General features: G+C 35.5%; 2 protein-coding genes across 4 annotated transcripts in view; one reads left to right on the top strand and one right to left on the bottom strand.

Moving 5' to 3' along the window:
- Nucleotides 1–3,139: 3,139 nt before the first annotated feature.
- Nucleotides 3,140–25,148, bottom strand: part of LOC119084824 (tripeptidyl-peptidase 2) — a 32,624-nt gene continuing 10,615 nt past the window's right edge. For both annotated transcript variants that reach the window (XM_037194904.1, XM_037194905.1), the window contains exons 13-14: nt 4,600–4,780; nt 3,140–3,498 (exon numbers count right to left, since the gene is read on the bottom strand). In XM_037194904.1, coding sequence (XP_037050799.1) covers nt 3,289–3,498; nt 4,600–4,780 — 391 coding nt within the window. In that variant the 3' untranslated portion in view covers nt 3,140–3,288. The remainder of the gene's footprint in view (nt 3,499–4,599; nt 4,781–25,148) is intronic.
- On the top strand, nt 15,278–17,643 carry LOC119084826 (protein Cep78 homolog). Of its 2 annotated transcripts, none has more exons than XM_037194906.1 (7): nt 15,278–15,639; nt 15,700–15,845; nt 15,904–16,252; nt 16,339–16,543; nt 16,679–16,867; nt 16,926–17,472; nt 17,532–17,643. In XM_037194906.1, exons 1-7 carry the CDS (start codon nt 15,405–15,407, stop codon nt 17,619–17,621), a joined length of 1,761 nt encoding a protein of 586 aa, XP_037050801.1. In that variant the 5' UTR covers nt 15,278–15,404; the 3' UTR covers nt 17,622–17,643. The 2 variants fall into 2 exon arrangements, with proteins under 2 accessions (XP_037050801.1, XP_037050802.1); XM_037194907.1 differs by having other exon boundaries at nt 15,278–15,642; nt 15,703–15,845.

Raw genomic sequence — 25,148 nt, 5'->3', positions numbered from 1 at the left:
ATACAAAGAGGCAATGCGGCATGTATTCTTGGAACTTTAGGAAGTAATAGAGCGGATGATTTTTATTTATTGTAATATTTGTTGATTGAAAAGATCGTTTTTTTATTGACTGCGCCGTATGCGAGCAGTCTTTTTTTTCGCTTTGAATAAATAAATAGATTTTACTAGGTTTGGAAAATTTTATATGACGATTTCAACTTAACAAAAAAAAAATTGTTTTCAAGTTGACTTTTCAAACAATATACATGTCTGAATTGTCAAGATTTGTGTTTCACCCGCCTTCGTAAATGTCTTAACCTGTTCTTTCAGAACCTTGCTGTACATAAGATTAATGTACGACATAATGGTATATAAGCATTTAGAAGCATTTAATGTACCCACGTATGCGATAAAAGATTTTACCGCAAAATAACCCCAGATTTGAATGAATGTCTCGATGAACGTTAATCTCTTTAATCGTTTATAATCCTTCAGATTACTGGTCTCGGTGAAGAATGATTAATGAAACTCTTTCAATAAAACAATAGAAGGAATTTAAACGCGATTGTTTTAACAAGTTGATTAATTGTGCTGATGATGATGATCGCCTCCTCTCTGGTGGAGCGGTTTCTTTTACAAATGTTTTGGTTTGCAATTCTAAATTGAATTAGGCTTCATACTCATGGATTTGTTTAAAGTAACTGTCAGTATTTTGAGTTGCTTTGGTTTGTTTACACTTTTTTGCAATGAAAATGTGCGAAAAACCTCTTTGTTCACTCATTGAAATGTTATTCAAAATCAAACAGAGAGACAGTCGAAAATCTCGATTGCCGTACGCGCATATATAACACGAATAAACAAAACACGAATTTCAACTATTGTATTGTAATGCAGCACATAAATGCGACAATTATTGCCGGTCTGCTGTTCTCTTTGTTCCCACTTCGCTTGTTACGTGTAAGTATACGAGGGCTTTTGTCACAACAGGAAGACAATGTTTCCTTTGTATATATTATTATATGCTACACACCCGTCCATTTCCATTTTAGATGTTTGTCAAGATAAACATAAATTCATTCAAGTGGCACAAATGCGAGGAATGCCAATTCATGAAAATATTTTTATGAGTCGTCACCTTTTTCTCAGTCGAGTGTAGCGCACATTAAAAATCACGGTTCGATTCAGTGTCAAGTGGATTTGATGTGGTAGTCCGACGTGAGTGCATGGTGGCGCCTATGTTTCCACTTTATGTACAATTTGTTGATAGACGTGATACGTGATGATTTGTATGTCTACATACCCACCCGAGTGCTATATATATGTACGTAACAGAGTGTGATGGGTGTCTCGTGTCTTTTGATAAAAGTGAAATAGTTTTTATTTGCATTCTTTGCACTCCAGTTAGATATTTCTGTTTGCTAAGTAGTCATAAGGAAGAACTCAAATAATGCGCACGCTATAAATTGGCAATGTATGAGTCCCTCTCCCTCCTCTTTACACGTTTTTGATGGTTGTAAATTTGTGAAGGGGGATTTCTTGTACAAACTAAGCCGGTGGGTTTGAAATTTCACAAAGATGGGTCAAAAATACCGATTACTTTTGAGTGTTTGCTAACTTCCTCCGATATTATCTCCCAATCTATGACTTCGATCGTATTATTATATGCACGGTTGTTCTCTATTCATATTTATACTGGAAGTAGTCGCCAATTTTCTTCTTGGACTTAGCGGCGTTGTATAGAAAGAAAAGGAGGATTTTCGCAATATTTCAAAGCTATTTACAATCACATGATGATTGTGCAATAAATTTGTAAATTTTATGTTTTCATTTTAGTTTAGAGCCTGATGAAGAGGTGAACAAGCCTCGAAATATTGCGAAAATCCTCGTTTTCTTTCGTCTATACAACTCCGAGAAAATTTCAACAGTACGTATACGCAAGGCAAAGAGCATGGCAAAAGTAAGCATTATAAGCTTATTCTTAGAAAACGTGCAACTGTTTTCAGAGTATATTAAATTTTGATTGCAAATATTTTGCGGATGAAATTGATGTTTGTATGTGTTTAATTAACAGTGCTGCTAAGCTAGGAAAGCAATGGTATATGCAATGTTTTAGGTCAATTTTGATATACCTCCAGACTCTGGAGTCCAGAGGCAAATAAATGTTTTTTCCAAGTCGTATATGGACCTGAATACAAAAGTACTGGGTGTGATAGTGGGTGAGCAAACCTACAACACCCCATGTTCAGTTCCCCGGAACATCCATGTTGGCGCATAATTTGCTATATTTTTGGTCATAACTCTCGTGGACCTACTTGAACTTCACGTTGACTTTTCAACTCTTTACACCACAATAAAAAATTAATTTGTTGTCACTCGTAAAAATGCAATTTATAACTTTTTCCCGAGGTAAGCACAACGTTTTTCACAACAAAGTTCCGAAGCTTAAGCGGTGAGGACAAATTGTAAAATCCATAAATGCAGCCAGACACTAGGTCTCACCCTTTAGTCTTCCAAGTCTATCATTGCATTTTTTTTAAAACACTCTCCAAAAGTTGGAATTTTTTCCCTCTAAAATAGCTACTACACCACATACACGAAAAATTTCGAATGTTTTAAAGGCCAGCATATGCGGCGTCAACACCTCTACCAATGACCATAATTTCAGATAAATGCGTTACGTACTGTCGGTGATATGCAACAAAAACTGTTTTAGTCACCCTAGTGCAGACCATTTTTTCATGATTTCTGGCGTGAAAACATAATTACTTCGAGGATTTTTTTTGTTGCAAATGACTCAGGAGGGTCCCCTGATTCAATTACTGTATTCCCTCCAAAAATCGCCGATGGCTTGTTTTTAAGTTGTTCGAAGTTTTGGCAAATTGACTCTCAACAATTTTCATATAGCATTTCATACATTCAATCACAGTGATACCCACATTTTTCGGTATTTTCTGGCATAATACCCTTGACTTTGAGTCAGGGGAACTAGGTTACTTAGCAGTGGCATTTGATGTATAATGTTCTCCTACAAATGACGTATTCGAAGTTTGGATTTTGTGGGAAAAAAAAGCGCCTTAAGGTTGTGTGACGAACGCTTTTTTTGAAACAAATGTTACTTTTTTACAAAATTTTTTATTTTGTAATGAATAAAATCCTCTTACAATTTTAGTTTGATGAGGATCAATCGTTGTGTCACTCATATGCAATTTTTATAATAGCAAAAACCAGCCAAACAAAATGAGAGGCAACCGAAAAATCTATTTCAAAATATTTTACCTAAATTTTTCGTATTTTCTACTGATCTTTAGCCTAAAATAAGCGGTACCCTGGTGGATTGGTCATTAGAACAATTTTCTGCAAGGCTCTATTGATATGACCCCATTTCTTTTCCGTCACCACATTCTGTAACTCTTCCAAAACATCTTTCTGAATTTTATCTTCGTACATTTTCTGCAAAACCTTCAACATGCGACCGTATTGCTGGTTCATGAAACCGTGCCAAAGTGTGATGAGTTGCACCTATATAGTAATACACATACAGTATAAATTTTCGTTTCCGTTAAAATAACTTCGAGAAAAAACGATCATGTCGACGGAACCGCAATCATTTAGTGTAATTATAATTTATTGATCGTTTCCTCCTGTAGTTTACGTCACCGCCACGCAATACTATTGTTATATGGACTCATGCTTTTCGTAAAATTAGCAATTTTTCAGACTAAATCCGTTACTTTCCTGTTTCTGCAAAGTTAATTGGTGAGATTAGTGTATCAGTGGATTTGAAATGACAGTAACTGTCTACCAATCCCGGTAGGGCCTTGATCGATGCGACTCCTCATAAGATACAATCGCTAAACCGAACTGGTGTGCATACGTTATTTTGCACCAGCTGGTCCCATTTGGAATTGTATGTGACCAGCTGGTGCAAAATAACGTATGAACACCAGTTCGGTTTAGCGATTGTACAGTCATTTGAAAAAAAAAATCCATTTTGATTGCTGGTGTTGACGTCGGATTCAGCCAAATAGTGTTGCAATTTTCCTCAATTTTCCTCTTGAAATGCACAAATTTGAAAACCATATTCATCGTCAACACAAGCATCTAAAGTGGTATGGTATTTTTTCAATTGTCAAAATCCTCCTTCCGTCTGTAGAGACCTTTGTTGCAGAAAACAGAACACTTTTTATATTTTTCAATATTTTTTCGACTTAAACCTCATCATTTTTCTATACGACAAAAATGATAGCATTGGTATTCAATCACCAGTATGTTTTATTGGCGCAGTGCAGTTCTTTTCGGATTTCGGTCCCACTATGCTGAGTCAAAAGTTTATTCAAAATCTTACTTATTAGCACTTCAGGAGACACATTACACTAAAAGATTGTGGTTGCGGTGGCATGTACGTCAACAAAAGAATATAATTTTTTGTGCTATGCATTTTGAATACATATATTGTCTCCCCGAACATTACAAAACTTTTCTTTTATGATTTCTTTTATTTTCTCGTTCAAAAAGAAGCGTATGAATGGAGGAATGGAAGGTGAATGAGGACACAAACATATAAATGAAGATATTTTTTTTGCTTCTCTCTGAAATTAAATTCACGGAAATAATACCAACCTTCGCATCGTAATAGTCTATAAATTTTCCGACTTCCGTATAAATATTGTTGAGTTCATCTAATGAGTGGTTGGTGCTTTCATCTGCGCTCTGGAATGTTTCAATCAATTGCAGTTTCGACAATGCTACGGATTTTTTAACGTACGCTTCGAGCAGAGTGAATTTTTGTTTGTCCATGTTCCTATACCAAAAGAAAAGAAGTGGAAAAAAATTAAAAAAAGAAGGAAATTCAATGAACGGTTCATGGTTCGCAATTCGTTATATAAAATCGGAGCATATTTTAAGAAGATTGACTTTTACTTTGTACGGTCGCATAGGGTGGGATTTATTTGATAATAGCAACAGTACCACAATTGGCAATCCTATGTGATGAAATGAATTTTCTTTTCAAGAAATTTTTAAACTTGACTTTTCAGCACATTTTCATTGCAATTTTATTGAATAGTAGAAAAGTACAGTTTCTAAAATGGGTTTCCCACTCATGTACATAAAATATTGTTCCTCGGCTTCGGCCTCAGGTTGACAAGTTTTCCATCTATTACCTCCTCTCATATTTCCGAATGTAAACTTCCTGTGTATCAAAGTTAACAGTCTCGTTGAACTCGTCCCAATGTCGAGAGTTCGAATTTTAGTGCAGGCGGTTGGAACAAAGGGGAAAAATTGATAAATTGTGTTTTACATTCACATACTTAGACGTGTGCGCCGCCGAAGGCGCGCCTGCGTGCCGTGGAAAAAGGCCCACGCCGACCTCTCGCCGCCGCCGACAAAATATTGACCACACCGCCGCCGCCGACTATTTTTCAAGTAACAAGTTTAAGTCTAAGTCTTGTTACTGCTGTGTATCAACTATTAGAGTACTAGCTTCGAAAACTTAATTACATAAATCCAGATAATTATTGTTTGCATTTGGAGTTGAGCCCGGAATCACCGGTGAATGAGTCCTATACTCTTCCTCTGAAGTAGATATAATTACTCCAGACATTATAAACAAGGAAGGCATACCCGTTACTAATTTTGTAGGGGAGTTAAGGAACATATTAAATTTAGTGTTTAATAGGGCGTCTAATTAATTACTTCTGTGAAGAATTGAAATGGATTGAGGGTCCCTTCAATGGACTAAAATCAAAAACAGTTAGGCCTCCAATGAGCCCATTGTGCTAACACAGGTACATAACTTAACATAATTAGAAATATTTATGCTAAATGAGAGTAGAGTGTCTTCTGTTTAATAAGAGTGAATTTGACAAGAGTTCGATGGAGATGTGCGATCCCCAAAAGTTCTTGCTTATTCGAACCGCTGGACCTTACCAATTTCAGTCTGTGTCAGGGAGATGTTGAATGCGAACCGGTGAATAATGATTTTTTAGAATAGCTTTGGCAAACGAAACACAATCCATATGAAAATTATGGGTTTTTTGGGGGGCAATAAGGCAAAAAAAGTTTGCTTCCAATTTTTTGTCTTGACTAGTTGGTAGGTTGTAGCACTAGCCGAAGGCAAGGGCTATAATCTCACGTGTCAAAACAAAAATTTGGAAGCAATTACGTACTTTATTTTACTTGTGTAATGTCTTTTTCACACTAGTTAGAAAAAATAGTTCTAATGCAGAGGGACGAAATCCGCTTAACGAAGCCAGCATCCTGACCGTTTTTTTTAAATTTCTATAATTTATATCGTTCACTATAAAATAAAGCTACGCCGTCGAAACGCCACCGGCGCGCCGCCGCTGTCGATTTTTTCCTTCAACTATAATACCGGCGCACACGTCTACCCCCATACTGAATTAAAGCCATATGCTACAGAAAATGTCAATATCTCACAGGTCTGACTTTTTCTTCAAATTTCAGGACAGCTAACTTCTTTGACGTTGAAGACACGATGAAGTTTACGCTTCTTCATTATGTTTTCCGTTCCGCTCTTAATGCAATTCTTTGAGTACTTTGTTGAACATATAAATGTGGGGGTCGATTGGATATACTTCAGTACCACTGCTTTCATAGTTTGCACAATTTTAGTTTTTATCTTTTTCGTAAAATGAAAAAAAAAGCTTCAAAGGTCTCGGAAAATAAATTTCCTATTCCTCATCTACTATGCAACATTTTCTTGTGGTACGATTCAACATTAAACGTAATGAAGTTATGTGGTTTGTTGACACATTATTCCCATCTTATGATATGCATGGGTGTGGGCGATTTGTGGGTGGCTCAAACTATTTTTGTATTATGCAACATTAAATGATGTAGTATGCATATAATTGATGTTATAAGGAATGAAAATCATGCTGATGATAAGTGGATGAAAGCGAACACAGAACAAGAGCAGTTGTAAATGGATGGATGGCGGAAAATCTTAACTGAAAAAAAGACGAACATTTTTTTGCAAAGTTTTTTTTTTCCTCTTGTGATGCATAGCAAGAACAACATTTTTAATTAAATAGAGATTCGAATTTCCTTAACAATGAAACGTTGAAGTTTCGTTTCTTTATTTTATTACAGAACTGGGACAAGACTAATGATTAAAGTTTTTCGTTAGTCTCTCAGAATAGTTTATAGTTTTGTGATTAGAGTATAAAATAGCGCAGGTAATTACTAGCTCGTTATTGGATTATAAGAGAAATAAATGGCAAAATGTTTTACAAAGTAATAAAAAGTCAATAAGTCCTTCGATAAAGAAAAAAAAACCTCAACAGTTTGAAAGTGAGCTATAAGCCAAATTCTTGTCTATTTTAGTGCTTATTATTCCTGCGATGGATTTAAAAGTTTTATTAGTTTGCAGATATTGTAATAAGAGAGCGTGCACAGTTGCACACACATTATTAAGGTTACGAGCCAGAAAATTGGATTCTAAAGAACTGCTATCTCTGGTTGCTGATGAACTTTTCAAAAGGCAGTAAGTTAAGACGTGAACCAACGAATGTAAATGAGCATGACAAACCAATCTGAATTACAAAAGCTGGGCGCAAAAGAAATATTTTTAGAAGAAATCTTTTCTTTAAACTCGTCTTTATCATGCCTCAAAACGGATGTATCAGTGAAATCATTACTACAACATAGAGTTAATAGTTAATAATTGAGCTGTTAAACGACAACACCATAGCTTTTTTGGTGGTTAAAATCTACAAATCATGACATACATTCGGCGACTTTGAGATAAGTGACGCATTTTCTTTCAGTTGATCCACTCATTCAGACAGATGTGCTAATGCTTGTTTATACGGGTGACCAATAAACACAGTTTCAACCGTTTAAAGACGTAAAAACATGTTTGCTTGTATGAGTGAAAAACAGCTGAAACGAAATGTGTCACTCAAAGACGCCGACTGTAAAAGTCATTCAATAGAAATCTCTAACATATGCGTTGTTCTGCTTAATCAGTAGACTGTAATCACAATCTCAATCTACTGCCACGAAAATCAAAAATCCATCCGTCTTCAGGCATAGAAAAACGAATTGAAAAGATTATTTCTACCCTTTCTACATTTCAGGTACAATTTACAATTCGACCCATCCTAATAACAAGTAGATTTATCTGAGCAATCACAACGGTAAAGGTACTACTCCATATAATGATTATCCAGAAAGCACAATTTCGTTATTAGTAAATCGAAAATTTGGTACAATAAGCTGCTTGCCTATTTATTAGAGAATGGTCCACCAACACTTCATCTACAATAAATTTTACTTTATTTTATAACAGCGACTACCGTTTACATTCCGAATGGTTTGTTGGCATTCCGGGAAAATAGCTAATTTCGAATTTAGTTTAAAAAAAACATGAACTCAGAAGTGCTAGAAATCAAAGCTGAATTTCCAACCGGCGTTGACAATATTGGTTTGTTTACTAAAGAAAGATAATATAAGTTCCAAGAGGAGCAAAGTCCAGAGCGAATCGAAGTGGAACTTCATATTTTTCCGTGAGTTAAACACATCGACAACTCATCCCATTTTGCCTTCATATCAAAAGGATGTGTGTAAAAATGGAGGAAGCACATGGTAAACCTCAGACTCGAACAACTTTACCCTCTTCTTAAATCTTCTACACAACGCTGCTAAGCACATAAATTTTATCACCAAAAGTAAAGTGTTTCGACGCAAATGCCGAAAATATCCCAACACTACACTTAAATGACGATTTTTCACGCAGTTTTCGCATCTGAATTACAAGAAGAAATATGTGAATTTGTTCCAACAATTTTATTTTTGTTTAAATAGGAAGAAAAAGGACACAATCAGTCGTAACCATAAAGGTATGACGTATTACGTATCCCATGGCTATAAGCCATCATAAATGATTTTGTATTCGATTTGATTTGTCATCGAACTATAGACAAAAAAAATGTTTACCGCTACCGTAATAAAGCAGCAATAAAATAAGTAAATGAAGAATTCTCCCTCTAATATTGAAAGCTCATTTCCTTAAACAGGTCATATACGTTTTGTAAGTATATTATTGATCAGTATACATTGGATCTCTAAATAAGTTACTGCACAATAAGAAGGGTTGTCGTTGTAACGTGAACGTGACGCTACGAAAAAAAGGTTCAAAGCGAAAAGTTTTCCAACTTTGGTATTTTTAATATCATTTATGTACCGTAAATTATGTTTTCAGCTTGAATACTTAGTCATTCCAAGATCCATTGTTACTGTTAGAAAATAAAGAGTTAAAAAAGAGTTAAAAGAAAAAACTTAATCGATGCATCTATTCAACAAGAAGTACAGATACCGTACCGGTATTTATGCCACTCAGCATCATAATATGCAAAATTTGCAAACTCTGAAAAGTTGTAGTTTTTGTCACTAGATGTGATGTGATGTGATCGTGTGACAAAAACTACCACTTTTCTCAACGTGTTGCATACAACGTTTTCTGCAACAAGCTGCGAAAAATGAACTTTTAAAATGCAAAACATAATTCTACCTTTAACATCCCGGCAAAAACTCTTTCTATATGTGTGATAACTTCTAAAACAAGTGATATCGCGAGAGGTGACGCTGTCAGCGTCGTTATGCAAAATTGAATTGCACAGCCAATTAATTGAAATTAGCTGGCTTAGTTTTCCAAACCATTCGACAATCAATTTTTTCAGAAAAAATTTTAACCAACAGAATTTTGACTGAAAAATTTTCAACAAAAAATTTACCAAAAAAATTCTGCGTCGCAAAGTGGCAGATGCTCACCAGAAACATACGAGAACTTTAATTCAAAAATTTGACGAAATTTTAAAATTTGACGAAAACCGAAATTTTGACGAAATTCGAAAATTTGACGAAATTTGAAAATTTGACGAAATTTGAAAATTTGACGAAATTCAGAAATTTGACGAAAATCGAAAATTTGACGAAATTTGAAAATTTGACGAAATTCAAAAATTTGACGAAAATCGAAAATTTGACGAAATTTGAAAATTTGACGAAATTTAAAAATTTGACGTAACTTGAAAATTTGACAAAATTCGAAAATTTGACGAAATTCGAAAATTTGACAAAATTCGAAAATTTGACAAAATTCGAAAATTTGACGAAATTCGAAAATTTGACGAAATTCGAAAATTTGACGAAGAAAGTAACTCTATCTGCAACCCGAAATTATGGCCCGAAATTTCGAAAAACGTTGTATCTAGCACGGTAGGTATGCCGGTATTTTTTCGCACACGACGTCTTGTGGACCTCGGTTTCGCCTCAGAAATAACTATTTCGGATTTAAAAGTTGTCATGAACTATTCAGTATCGGTTATGATTGTGTCATGGCGTGTTGATGAAGTTGAGTAATATGTCAATTCGTATTTTTTGGGTGATTTTGACATTACAAAGGATAAAATCTTGTTCTTAGCACTGTAGTAAAGTGCGGTTTTGCGTAAATTTTTATTTTTATTAGCAAAAAGTATGTTCAGAACAAGTGAATTAAAAGATTTCTGAAATTAATTTTTGAAAATCATCGATAAAATGAAGTATTAGATCAGATAGTAAAACTGTTAATTTGACTGCTGTCTGTGACAGGTTAAATACTCTGACTAGAAGAAAAGCCGTTAGTCGTTACGAATCATTTCGCCTTTTATTTCTAAGCAAATTAGTTGATCGAACTTCGTTTGCGTTGTATCATTTTAGTGAAACGATTTCATCACTGCCCAAATGCCTCAATCTAAGATCCATGCATTGGCATTCTTCCCTCATCTTTTTTTTCATTCCAACGCGAACCCAAATCTTTGCGCAACCAACATCAGCCACTTAAGTATGTGGAGTAAAAGTCTAAGCTCACATATCGGTCGTTCTGTAAGTGCCCTCATGAATAGAGCTGACCAAATGTTATTTTAGCAATTTATTATAACATCAAGAAATTAATTAATTTGAAAATATTAGAAGCGATTTTTTGTAATTAGCGTGCATGTCGATTGAAATTGGTTTTGAGCCTCAAATAACTTTTCATGGGAATTTCAATTATAAAGTTAAATAATTTTTTTTATTAAAGCAGAAATAGGTTGAAAATAAAAAGAAGAACATTTAACTTCCACGTGCCGATATACACATATATATATTCAATCGTGCTAAAAATTGCAATTTTTTAGTGTTAGGAAAAAGTTTCTGTAAAAATTTTCAACATTCGGTTTATCGCCAGAGGTTGCGGTTGTTAAATTTCGCTTATCCGTTACGAAATTCCATGAAAATTTAATGTTGTCTTGACTTTAAACTCGCTTATGTTTTAAACAAGAGATTTTACAGCTATCAAATTCATGATTTTTTAATAGACCCCGTTTTGTTGAACAGCGTTGAGACAACATGTGAGCTTTTTTTCAGTTATATACATTGCTGAGGTGAGGTTATATATAAATGTTGGACTAATTTTGATATTCGCTACCTTCAACATTTATGCAATTGACCAGTTATATACAACTTTGAACATCTCTACATCTCTGTTTTTCATCAAATCATCAAGAGGTCCGGATTTCGACGTTACCTTTCTTGCCCAGGTGGAAACACAAACGATTTTTCTTTGGGACAATCTACCTTTGCCAAAGAAAAATCGTCTGTGTCTCCGTTTGTGTTGAACATTCGGTTTCTGTTCGAAAAATCTGACGTTCCCTATTGTTACAGGTTAATACGTTTCGCATTGACTTCCGGACTTACGCCTTCCTGTTTCTACGAGCACGCGTAGAGCGAGACAACTGGTGTAACATACAACCGTGACATCATACAAGTGTAGAATTTATTCACATTAGTATGCCACTGCTAGAACATAAAAAAAACAATCGAACACATGAATTTCTTGCTGCCAAAATTGAGTTAATTGTAGTCTGGATTTCGCAAACATATTAACGTTTTTGTTATATCGCCAGACCTCTCAAGTGTGCAAAAATTGTAATCAAATTAATTGTCTCTTGGTGGAAGCTACTCATCTTTTGTCAAAACAATAACAGATCCACAGCCAAAGCTACCATGACATAAGCTGATGTTCATGCACTGAAGGAATTCTTCATCTAAAAAATCTACCATTTTATGCACTAGATTTTGTAGATAAAGTTACAGGTTCACGATGTCAAAAATATTTTTGTTTCAAAGTGGAAGGCAAGGTGGAAGGAGTACTTACTACATGAATTCCCTATATTTTTTAACTCGGAGCGAGGATGCTTCATTTTCTTGATAGAACTGGGAAGTCATAGTCAATGATAATGATCATTACAATGTGGAATCAGCGTGACTACTTCCGAACTTTATAAAGTAAAGTGTGAAATTAGTGTCAAGGTGTTAGAATAGGAGGCCTGCTCCCAAGTTACTTTATAATACGATTTGATGTGTGTGCTCGTGCTCATTACCCAATTTTAACAACAGACCGATTTTGAATTTTGTAAAAAAATTCCCGCGATTTGATTTGAATTTTTAATAAAATTCGTTGGTGCCTTTTAACGCTTGACAATACCAACGACACTAGTTCCGATGTTTTCTTTTATTAAAGAATTAAAGTCGTACACGTTTGACTCAAGCCATAATTAAGGTTCCATTGTGCCAGGATTATGGCTTAGCCTCATAGACTTTTATATAATCGTCATTTTTATCCACACTCTCATATATATTCATCTTTTCTCTTTTGTTCGCTGATAATCCTTTTGTTAAAATCGACGATAAAACATAGACAGAATAGAAAAAAGTCTCGCAGAAGTGTTGAACATTTTCTCGTATTAGAAAATGAATAGAGAAACACGCGGGGTACACACATAGCACCAGAGATTAAAAACAGGCAAAATGCATTTTCTATGAAAGACTAAAATTAAATAGAAAGAAAATTTTGTATAACACGCGAACGAATGGATCGAGAGGACAAAGCGGGTAGGTGAAACGATAAAAATTTAATTTTCTTTTGTTGGCGATTGTATTGTTTGGATTTCAGTTTTATTTTATTTTTTCTTTCTTTTTTTGTGTAAAATTGAAATAAAAATTTATTATGCCTGCCCCACTCGGTCGAATGTAGTTGTGTGGACTGGACTGTTTTTAGTCTTGTACATGCAGTATAACATTTGAAGGAATAATTTCATTCAGATTGGAATGAGTAAAACTCCCTGCTCTGTTAATAAATACCAATCGGGTCATTCCTGAATTACGTAACCACAAGAGATGCGAAATTACATATCCGTGACGTTGGTTGAAGGTGGCTATCATAAGAAAAATGATGATTTTTAAGCTATGTAATTTATGAAGCTCAATCGGGAAAATACAAAACTGTAAATCGGTCCAGGTGATTGTATAAGCTTTGACAATCGACTATTGTCAGAACCAAACGTTGCGGACAACCATTGGTTGTCTCTTTATGTTTGTAATAGTACTTCCGTCAGCGTGTTTTATTTGTAGATTAAGGTACCGGTAAAAATTGCGAAATATTTACTGGTAACTTATAATATTATATGCTATTGCTAGAAATCGTAGGGGTCTTTGCATAGTTGGCTGACTGTACATTGAAAATGTTCCCGTTCTGTTTTGCTTATTTCACTAATGGTAATGCTGTCTCTTTTGTGTGAGAACAATTGTTAAAGCCGGCAACAAGATTCAATTGAAAACGAGCCATCAGAACAGTCGGAGCGTTTGCTGCGACTGAGCCCCGTACAAACCCGTATATCTATTGCGTACGTGACCCTAGTGCGTCTGTCACCCTACTTTGACCGTAAGCCTATTGCGCCTGTTAATGTAGTTAAAGTAAAATTATTATGTAATATGTACATCTTACAAATTGCGCATAGCGCAATTACGAAGCCCCGTACGACGTTCCTTTCAAATGAAACAAAAATTTCAAATCGCCCTAAAATTTTATTTTTTTCCTCAGTCCGAGGACCCAAATTTAAAATTTTTTTCAACTACATTCTATTCGGCCTTTGATTACCTTCCAAATGAAACAAAAATTACGAAAAAGGATGAAATTTGCTCGAGTTATATGTAAAATACACATAGGGCCCTAGTATTGGCCTCAGTCCGAGGACCCAAATTTAAATTTTTTTTCAACTACATTCTATTCGGCCTTTGATTACCTCCCAAATGAAACAAAAATTACGAAAAACGGATGAAATTTGCTCGAGTTATATGTAAAATACACATAGGGCCCTAGTAGTGGCCTTAGTCCAAGGACCCAAATTTAATTTGTTTTCAACAACATTCTATTCGGCCTTTGATTACCTTCCAAATGAAACAAAAATTACGAAAAACGGATGAAATTTGCTCGAGTTATATGTAAAATACACATAGGGCCCTAGTAGCGGCCTTAGGCCAAGGACCCAAATTTAATTTTTTTTCAACAACATTCTATTCGGCATTCGATTACCTTCCAAATCAAACAAAAATTACGAAAAACGAATGAAATTTACTCGAGTTCTATATAGAACATATATGTAAAATACACATAGGGCCCTAGTAGCATTTCACTTCTAAGGCCCTAACTCACGGTCCACTCACCCGATTTTAAAAAACTTTTTTTTCCTGGATTGGTATTGACAATACCTATCATTTGCCGTGTCATTTACATTTCCATCGTTTATTTTGCCATAAATATCACCAAAAGACCTTAAATCACTTAGGTGGCCCTAACTCACGAAGGGCCGACCCGAATATGCCCATCTTCGAACTTAGCCTCACTATTTCGACTATATTTCAGGGGAAAAAAAATTTTTGAAATCGGATTTGATTTACTCAAGATATCGACGTGACAGACGGACAGACGGACAGACGGACAGACAAAATTTTTATTGCAGATTCGTCATCTATGAACATAGGCAAACACTTTGCCCTTACCGTCTGCTTCGAATTCCATCAATTACACACGGCATCGTAATCCTATAAGCCCCTTTGTACTTCGTACGGGGCTAATAAAAACGGGCTGTTTATTTCCTGCACAATTTATTTGTTAACAACCTCCGACATAAATAAAAATCGATAATTATACATAAGATCCATTGTGTATTTATGTATAGTATGCTGTGAGCAGCCTCGCAGCACAGGAACTTTATTGTCATGGACATAGTTCAATCCGATCCAAATAATCGATGTTTATGTTGGGGAGTAGAACGTGCACTGTATGTGTACGTTGATCAGAAAAACGACATTTGTAACAACTACTGTTGCAAGTTCGAGTGAACTGATACAGTCAATCAAAGGGTAATAGTTATTCTAATACATATAACGTCCACAATTATTTTAGAGCCTAGACAGCAGGCGCAGTAGGCTTTAGTAAACTTCTGAATTTTGATTCGCAGAGTTTTTACGTTTTAAGATTTTGCTTTCTATTCAGTTTTGGGTCAAGAAAAAAAAACTGAACACCAGCAACTAAACTGAAAATGGACCACGCACAACCAATTGGACGTTGTAATTCTTCCAAACATTCATCGTTCTATACAACATACACATCGCTGTGCAAAGACAAAAATGTGCCAGCGATTTTGGAACTAATTAAAAGTAAAAACAAATTAGATTTTGCTGCCGATCGAATCAGAACGGACCAATGGGATATGATTTGTAAGGCTTTGGCTCAGGACAACGCATTAGAACTTTTGGAAATCCGATCCAGAAAATGTGGTAAGAATAAACCAAGTTTGGTCTGAAATTCTAGTTATGTGATCGAAACATGTTAAGCAGAGAATGAACCGGAGAAGAAACTTAGCATAATGTCATCACTAATTAGAGCTGTGTCTGGATGCGTGATACGTAATTCGGTGTTAACAAAGCTGGCATTGGAAGGATTGCCGTTGGCTGTTGACTACGTTCAGATGATCGCGACGGTAAACGGTCAAGGAACGACTTTCAAAATTTATTTTAAGAAAACTGTCAACACTACAGGCTATCTCTCGGAGCAGTTCGATGAAATCTATAAGCTTTGCCCGTAGCAACATATTGGACGAAGGTTGCAATGTGATTTGCTGTACCATCCGCGATTTGCCTAACATTGAAAAACTGAATCTTTCACATTGCAACTTAACTACCACGGCCACCGACTTTATCGGTGAACTAATTAAATTCCAAACGATCAGCCGAAATTCTGCGGGTTGGATGAAATCACTTCGCTACCGCGATGTTGATGTCGATTCGGTGCCCGGTTTAAAGTGCTTAATTTTAAATGGAAATCAGTTGCTGGACAGGGGTTTGGAAACTATTACATCTAGGCTGAAGGAGGATATGTGGATGAAAGGTTTGTCATATTGGTTTCGTCCTAGTCTTGGATTTCAATCGGCATCGAATTCAGCGAAATTACGTTTCTTTTCCATTTATCCAAAGCGATTGAGGTTCAAAATTGTGATATCAGTGATGTAGGCGGTGAAGCCATTCTAGATTGCCTTAAATTCAACAAAACGTTGGTAGTTTTTGATGCAAGCCATAATTACAAAATCAGTCATAAAATACACAAGAAGATTCAGATGATACTCAACACTGAACCAGATAATTATGAAACGATGCCAAAAGTTACGAACTCCGATTTAAGGTAAAGATCAATCTCACATACAACTTCGACGTAAAATCACAGGGTGGTATGTTGGCTCTCAAAGTTATATTTAAGCCGTTGTGTTGTTGTTTCCTTTCACAAGTCCGTAGTATTTAGTGACTTTGACAATTTCAGAGAAAGAATGGAATTTTTGGAGCAACGATTGCAACTTGAAACATTTAATCGAGTCCGAGCTGACGATTTAAATATTCAGCTTCATCGAAATCTTGTTAAATGCGATCAAGAAGTGGCTGAAAAAATGTACCAACCTCCGTCTGGTTTCAAGCTGATTGAAAGTGGCGAACTAAATGCATTGTATAAAGAGTAGGTCAACTAAGTCTCGTTTGCACTGAATTGCTCCTTTAAATTGCTTCACTTTCAGGATAGAAGATTTGCAACGAGAAAAAGAGATATCGCGGGAAACAGAAGGTGATCAATCTTGTTTTGGGGAACAATTTGGCATTGGAGATCGGTTTGGATGGGGAGATCGGTCTGGACTGCGAGAAGAGCCTGGATTTGGAGAAGAATCTGGATTGGACGAAGAGTCTGGATTGGGCAAAGAGTCTGGATTGGGAAAAGAGTCTGGATTGGGAAAAGAGTCTGGATTGGGTGAAGAGTCTGGATTGGGTGAAGAGTCTGGATTAGGAGAAGAGTCTGGCTTTGGAGAACAGTCTCGCTTCGCAGAACAGTCTCGCTTTGGAGAACAGTTTGGTTTTGGTGATACACTAACATCTTCCGGAGATAAATCCTATGGCAGCTTCAATTCATTTTGTCCAGAATTAAGAGAGACACCACTGGATACCACCGTCCGTTTTACTCCTTATTCACAGGCATCATCAGGTGATACATCCTCTAAATTCGACGACGATATGATGACTGTTAATTCGGAGGATGTATATTGTACCGACAATCGAAATTCTACTTTTGAGGTATTCGTCGGTTATATAGGCGCTATGTTGTACTATATACAGAATGAATTCCGTTTTAGGAGCACATTGGATATGGTCAACTCAAGCAACAACTGTTTGGTGACGGACAATATCAACAGGTGTTGGATGTATTTAGTAATGCGAAATAAACGAAAATTGCCAAATTAAAAAGTTTCTTTGTTTCCTGTGATGTTACCGGACGAAATAGAAAGGAATCAAGATTAAAACCACCAGTGAAAATGTCTGCGAGCTCACGATTTCTCTTCGAAATGGTTACCGAATCGGAAACAAATAATTAAAATGAATCTTCAGATTCTTCGTGTGCTTTGCGAAATTATTGCTAAAACATTAATCTGCCGTTCCAAAAAAAAGGGGGGAACTGAAATATGAATTGGTATCAGTGCCGAATATAAAACCGCTTAATGTCAACCATAATTTTCTGTGAAAAAATCTTTTCTTTAAAATTCCCTCCGATAATAAAAAGTTAACTTCACGTTTTTCTTTCTTCGTTTTTTTATTCTCTTCTTTCGCTGGGAAAGTTTTATCGTAAATTTCGACGTCAAATTAAATATTTAAAAGCAGAAAGAGAAGAGTTATGATTGAAAAGCATAATTTCAAGTTAAGCTTTTATATTTTACGTGCCCACCGCACATACACACGAAACATTTTCACTCCGTTTTCCATTACAATGCAAAGGCGGCAATGGATGTTTGAATTTATTATTCCAGTCAATTATTCGACATATTATTTATCTAACTCTTCCTTCCCGTAAATCGCCTGATCCCATTGCACTGACTGTAGCGAAAAACAATGGAATTATTACAAAACTTCCGCTTTACTGAGGAAGTTATTAATGATGTTACGGTCGTCATTGTCGCAGAAAAGAATGGAGGGAGAAAGACGAGTTGAAGGAGGAGCAATATAGAAATATATTGTAGACAATTTTAATGTAATTTCATTATATCGTATAAATAATAATAATAATAATAATAATAATGTGGTGCACGTGATTAATTATCGATAGATGATATTGTAAGACAAATTCATTTATATGAAAATTATCTTGTCTCGAAAATCATCTCTTCTGCCTTTGTCAATATTGGTGGTGTTTCGCTGTTTTTCTTTTCTTTTCTTTTGTCATTATTACATTCACAATATCATAAAAGCAGATAGAAGAAACAGTTTCGTTGCTGCTGAGTTCATCGAGAAATATGACGGAAAGACTTGATACGACACTAAACCATAATCCTATTCTACGAAGAACCGTTGCTCTTTAGGGTGGTTCGAAAAAATATCTGTTATGCTCTCTTCTTAGTACGTCACTGCGTACTAACTGGCGATGTGTTGAAGTCAATATCCATTCACGATATTCTCATAAAATGAAGCGTCAATAGTTATTTATCTACCAAGGTAGGAATGAAGGTATTTTTTCGCACTAGATGTCGATTGTCGACCCGAGGCGAAGCCGAGGTCGACAAGACGTCGTGTGCGAAAAAATACCGGCATACCTACCGTGGTAGATACAACGTTTTTCGCAATTTCGGGCCATAATCACCTTTCCAATGCAAAACATGTCCTACATTTTGTTCTAAAATTCTTGTGTATACAGAAATTCATTTGAACGATCAAGAAGGCTGCATTATAATACACATTGCAATGTGATGTAAAGAGACGCGTTGAATGAAATCGAGTAGTCAATGCTTAGTATATACGCTTCAACAATACGTTCGGTATAATTGTGTGACTCTATAGCCGAATGGCTAAAGTCGCTGCTTTGTGCTCAAAAACCTTTTGGTGTCGGGGGTTCGATTTCAGGTCAATTCAAGATTTTTATTTATAAAAATTTAGCCTTCGTTGAAGGTAATAGGTTCTTTAGCGTGCGAAAAAAAAAGTTGATAACGCACTGCGTGCGAAAAAAAAGTTCATATTGCGCTGTGTCCGGGAATACAGTGAAATAAATACCTTCAAAACGACATTAAATGGATGCATGGAAATGTGATGATTATGGACCGGAATTGCGAAAAATTTATTTTTCGGTTTATTAAGAGGGATTCTTCTGAAAAACAGAAGAACGAAATCGGACGCGTATTCTATTGGAATTTTTTATACGTGCCCAGTAAGGTATTCGACCCCAGAGCCCAAAACTACTTTCAAAAAAATTCTTCGAAGCTTGTGTGGCTAGTGTGAGGTGCTCAAAAACCGAAAACTTGCACTTTTCTTACAGAAATTTCTCGAGGTTCACAAAATGTACATGGTCGTGTGGGGTGTCATTAGAAAGGTAATTACATATACTTTCAGGAAAAGTAGAGCTTACGGGAGTTTGGTAGCATCTACGATTCAATATAGGCACTTAAACCTTTCAACTTCTCAAAATTCGTCGTAGATGCTTCCAAACCCCAATAAGACTTTCTTCTTCATGTTCGTAAGAATTTTCCCCCTCTGCCGGTTTCAAGCCATCGCAAGGTGATGGAGACCACCCTATTTTTAGTATCAAACGATCAAAACTTGATAACGCAAATCACGAAATCACGGATTTTAACTTTATACTTTCCGAACTAAATAAAAAAGGAAACTTTTCTCTTTTTCCCGAGTTTTTCGGTGCAGTTTAACATTCAAAGTCCAAGACAACATTATAAAATGTTGCACTGTTATACACACAATGGGGCATATAAATGCGGTAGAAATATAACAAGAAAGTAAATAAAATTGGAAAATGCAATAAAGGTTTGAAAAAGTAAAAATTTTGTTGCAAACTCTGGATGATTAAAATTTCATGTCATTCGCAATGTATATAACAAAATAACTTTTCCACCGAACAAACTCTCGAAAATATTATTATTCAATGTTTAACATTTTCCAATTTCATTTCTCCGTTCCCGTTCTTATTTTCATCATCATCTACTTTTCAAGTTTTCTGACACTCGAAACGAACATTCTTTTTTTCAGTTGTTATCCGAACAACTAAAAAAAGTTTGGGTAGAAATTTCTCTACTTTTTTTCATACATTTTTATTGAGTATTTGCATTCGTTGTTCTGTAATTTATATATACAACCGAAAGAGCAAAAACATTTTTTTTATTCACATTATTGCAATTTTATTTTGTATTTCGTGATTATTACCGGAATGTTTGTCAGTGGGATTGGTTTCATATTATGTCACGTATACTGAAATTGGATTCATTCAATGATATTTTTCCTAAATTTTTTTTATTTTAAATTGAGTTTTCATATTCAATAAGTTGAGGCAAGTGAATGAGAATGTATTTTGAATATTTCATCAAAGATGAACGTGTTCACGATCCAATTTACAATAATATTTATTTTACATGGACGTGGTTTTATGGATGGCCTATAATTGGATCGATAAATTAATTTTGCGTAAAATAATTCGCTTTAAGAGCAGCTAACTCTCTTCTCTTTCTACTTATCGCACTCGCTACGTGTACAAAATAGCAAAACTGCGTTTTGTCCAAGGTTCTGAATGAACAGGTTAAGACACTTTTGAGTTGATCGCGAAGGCAGTGGGACGCAAATTTTGAAAATTTAGACTTGTTGTGATAAACACACTTACTACAGGTGTCAATCGTCACCTCGAATATCAAGGCTTGATATTGGTTTTTCAAGGCTTCTTTTCGTACATTCTGTTATGGTTTAACAAAATCTGTCTATTTGTCAAAATTTGTGTGCGGGTGGCCTTCGTAAGTGTCTTAACCTGTCTGTTCAGAGCCTTGGTTTTGTCCCAGTTTTCACCATTCATTGAGGTAAATACTAATTTAGTTTGTTTACCTTATGGGTGTTCGCTCCTAAACTGTAATAAAAAAGGTTTGCCACCGTTTAGTTGAGACTTCTAAACAATTTCTGAACAAAGTGAGTGCGATTCAAACTTAAATTTGTACGAATAAATCATTGACAAATAGCGGGTTCTACCGAGGTTCTGAAAGAACCAGGTTAAGACAACTCTCTACTGAGTGCGTTTATCAATTTCGGTGTCACCCGCCTTCGTGGGTGTCTTAACCTGTTCTTTCAGAACCTTGGGTTCTACTCAAAGTCTCTCAAATTAGTTTTCGAAATTCAAATTTTTTTTAAATTTTCAAACATTTAGCTGGTTGAAATTGACAACTAATTTGACGACATTGACAATAATCTATTGAAAATATTAAATTCAAATTGTCGCCGGCAGTATTTCCTTAAATTTCATGTCAGCTTTCGTTAGTAAAATCTCAGTGCTATAGCTAAAAAGATGAATCAATCATTAATGAAAATATCAATTACGGATACAAGGAAGAACCCAATTCCTGCCATCGCTGATAAATTAGCTGTCAGTTAAATTTGACAGGACAAAAATTGGCCCGAGGCTAGAGGAAATCTGAATTTACTCGAAAGCTGGACGACTTTTTATTACGTGTTACGAAGTTGGTTGTCCAAAAAAACATATTTGTGAGCTTGCTTTTATCACAAAACTGTTCCTCATGTAATTAATTACTTTCGCAGCATCGAATGTAATCTACTATTATGATTGATTGATCTGATTGAGTTAAACTAACAAACAAAACCTAAAATAATTACGTGGGTGGTGTAACTGTCGTTCCATTTAGTAGAAATATTACATTCTACGCCAGATAATTGCATCAGCATATATTTAGTGCAGTGTGGGAACAGCATTTCCGCAAGAATTTTATTCAAGTTTTAATGGTTTTAAATCGACGCACACGATAATTAATTCAAATTTTTGTAAGTATATCATCATCGTGCATAATTGCTGGCATAAGACTGGGTGTACCGAGGCGACTGTACGGTGTTCGTATAGACGATGTTAAACTCGTTTCGTATTTAAATGTCTGAAAAAGTTCGTCATTTTACTCGTTTTGCTTGTGAGTATGTTTTCCCTTTTATTAAAACTGTTTGCTAAGCACTTTGGAAAATTTTATAGACAGTAAAGCGGGTAAATTGCAATATTCATGGAGTTTTATTTGCAAATTTGTAAAATGTGTGAATTTTCCTTTTAACAAAAAAAAGAGAGAAAAATAAAAACCGAATACACATTTACACACAAAGCAAAGCGAAACAATGTTTTTGCTGTGTAGTGATTAAGGTTATGGACGTTTGAAAACATTGATATACTGTCGGAGCCCATTACACCCAGCTATTTTTACCATTGATTTTACCTTGTAAACCAATGAAGCTGAATAACTTGAAATCACTGATTGATACAAGCAATTGGTTCCACAAAATAGTAGATTACATTGGATGCGGCGGAAGTAATTCATTACATGATGGATCAATTTCTAATACGAACCAGACTTAAGCAACAAGCTTCGGAAACTGTAATTTTGACATATCCGAGCCGAAGACGATTTTGACTGTCAAAATAACAGTTTCCGAAGCTTGTTGCTAAAAACGCATGGTTTTCATAATCAATTACTTCCAAGCATCCAATTTACGTTAGTTTATTCACTGTCCCATCCGGCACATTATTGCATTGATTTTTTCAATATGCTCACATCCTTAAGTTGTTTAAGATCGAGAAAAAAGAAACGAAAAACTATATAGTCCATTAAAGCGGACTTCATACTGTTAACTAGAGGTGGGCGCCGGCGCCAGCCGCACCGAGCGCCGCCGAAAAAAAGAGCTAAAAAGGACGTCGCCGCCGCCGAAACATTAAAAACGGCTAGCCGATCGCGCCGCCGCCGGTAAAATTAAAACACTGCGCCGCCGCCGCCTTGTTTTTTTAAAGTTAATTTTCAACGCAATTTACTAATGTTGCGACTTTATTTAAAACCAAAGCACAACCTAATATTTGTAAAACATTTCTCCAAAAATTATCAAAATTTGGAAAAATGTTTTTATAATGTTTTTGAGTTATTTACTTTTCATGTTTTTTTAGTATTTTTTGTATCGACTTTTTTGTGTAACAATAGGAATTCTGAAAGGCCATGGCCATAAACTAAGATTGACACAAAAAAATTGAGCACTTTTTCAAAAGCTTGTTTTTTTTATTAATAATAAAAAGCTGTGAACTGTGACTACGCCTCGGGTGCCCGATTCGCACACAATATATCAAAATCGTATGCTACAAGTGAAGACCGTGCAGAAAATACCACACTTACCGTATTGGCTACAGCTGGAGGGTAATGTGTCCATTTTTACACTGAGGTTGCACTCCTCTAAAAATTTCAAAAAACGACAATTCGCACTTCGTTAGTAATGCAACGTCATTTAACTTCGATTTTGAAAAGTCTACATTTGCCTCTTTTTTCACATTTTGATTTTGCGCTAAACAAAAAAAGCGGTCTATCTGTTTTTTTTTTGTCAATCTTATTTTCTGGCCCTGGCCTTTCAGAATTCCCAAAAAGTCGAACGAAGTGCTTTTTCAACCCCCCTACTACATACTGTCTCAATGGTACAAATGACAATCGACTCTTTAATCTTTTTTCTATCGGCAAAACGATTTTAGGATCCTATTTTGACGAAACAGTAGTCTCAGACTTCTTTATTAAGAGTCATCTCTTTTAGCAATATTCTTCAATACGAAATAGACAGTTTGGATCTCATCAAATGGCTCAAATCTATGACTTGGATCGCTACACACTGTCAATTTGAGGCATGCTAGAGTTAAAGTCAAGCTATAATTATACTCTCTTATAAAGAACACACTATTAACTAAAATAAATGTAAGATTTAACAAATTTTTTCTGCAACAATTTTCCGTTAAACGCCGTTTTTTGGGCCAAATGCGCCGCCGCTGCCGCCGATAAATATTTTGACATACGCCATCGCCGAATTTCGGAAAATCGGCTCAGCCGATTCAAGCCGCCGCCGATACTTTTAAAAAATTTTACAGCCGCTGCCGAAAAATATAGACCGGCGCCCACCTCTACTGTTAACTCGTCAAAATATAAAGGGGCACACAAGGACGTAGGCTCGGGAAAAATAAAAGTCCCGCTTTCGAGTTATCCCCGTCCACGCCTCGCATCTACAAACCATAGCCACAACTTTTTCTCCCTAGTTACGCAGATCCCTATTGCAAGCTGAAAAACTCAAATATTTTCCAATATCTGCGATTCATGGAGAATCGTTAGAAAACTTCAGGTTCTTGTGGTTGAAATAAATATATGAAATGTCAGCCTTCAAAGAGGCGTTTCTGAAGAAACTTTATGGAATTGATGGTACCATTTAAATCATTCGTTGTTTTGAATTTATCGGAAGGAATAATAAAATAAAAATTATTGGGATTATCCGTACGTTTCATTAAATTGTTCAATTGGTTGCCATTTCTGTAGTCATTCGTTTTTTTTTTCAAAATTCCCTTCCACCTATCATTAAAAACGCCAACCCAGCAATTGTAAATGTCACACGGCCAATGAATTATTGTATTTGTTTATTAACGCAATTAAAACCAATTTTCTATAGATATCCACTAAAAATGGATGAATGAGTGATTTCGGTTTTCCAAGCGCCCATTTATAAATTGTTGTCGCGGTTGAAGTAGAGATTAATGGCAATTCGTTTATTTGATTTCACCATTGACAAAATATAAATTTAAAATATGCTCATGGATGATAGCGCATACTAAAGGTGACTGAGCATGATAGAAGCTTTTCAATATTATATGTTTTAAATGACAATAAATCACCATGTTACCAGTTGATGTGGAAGACAGACGGTTAAGTGATTTT

Source organism: Bradysia coprophila, unplaced genomic scaffold (assembly GCF_014529535.1).
Source record: "Bradysia coprophila strain Holo2 unplaced genomic scaffold, BU_Bcop_v1 contig_94, whole genome shotgun sequence".
Taxonomy (NCBI): Eukaryota; Metazoa; Arthropoda; class Insecta; order Diptera; family Sciaridae; genus Bradysia; species Bradysia coprophila.
Note: the sequence above shows the minus strand (reverse complement) of the source record. Positions and strands in the feature narration are given on the sequence as shown.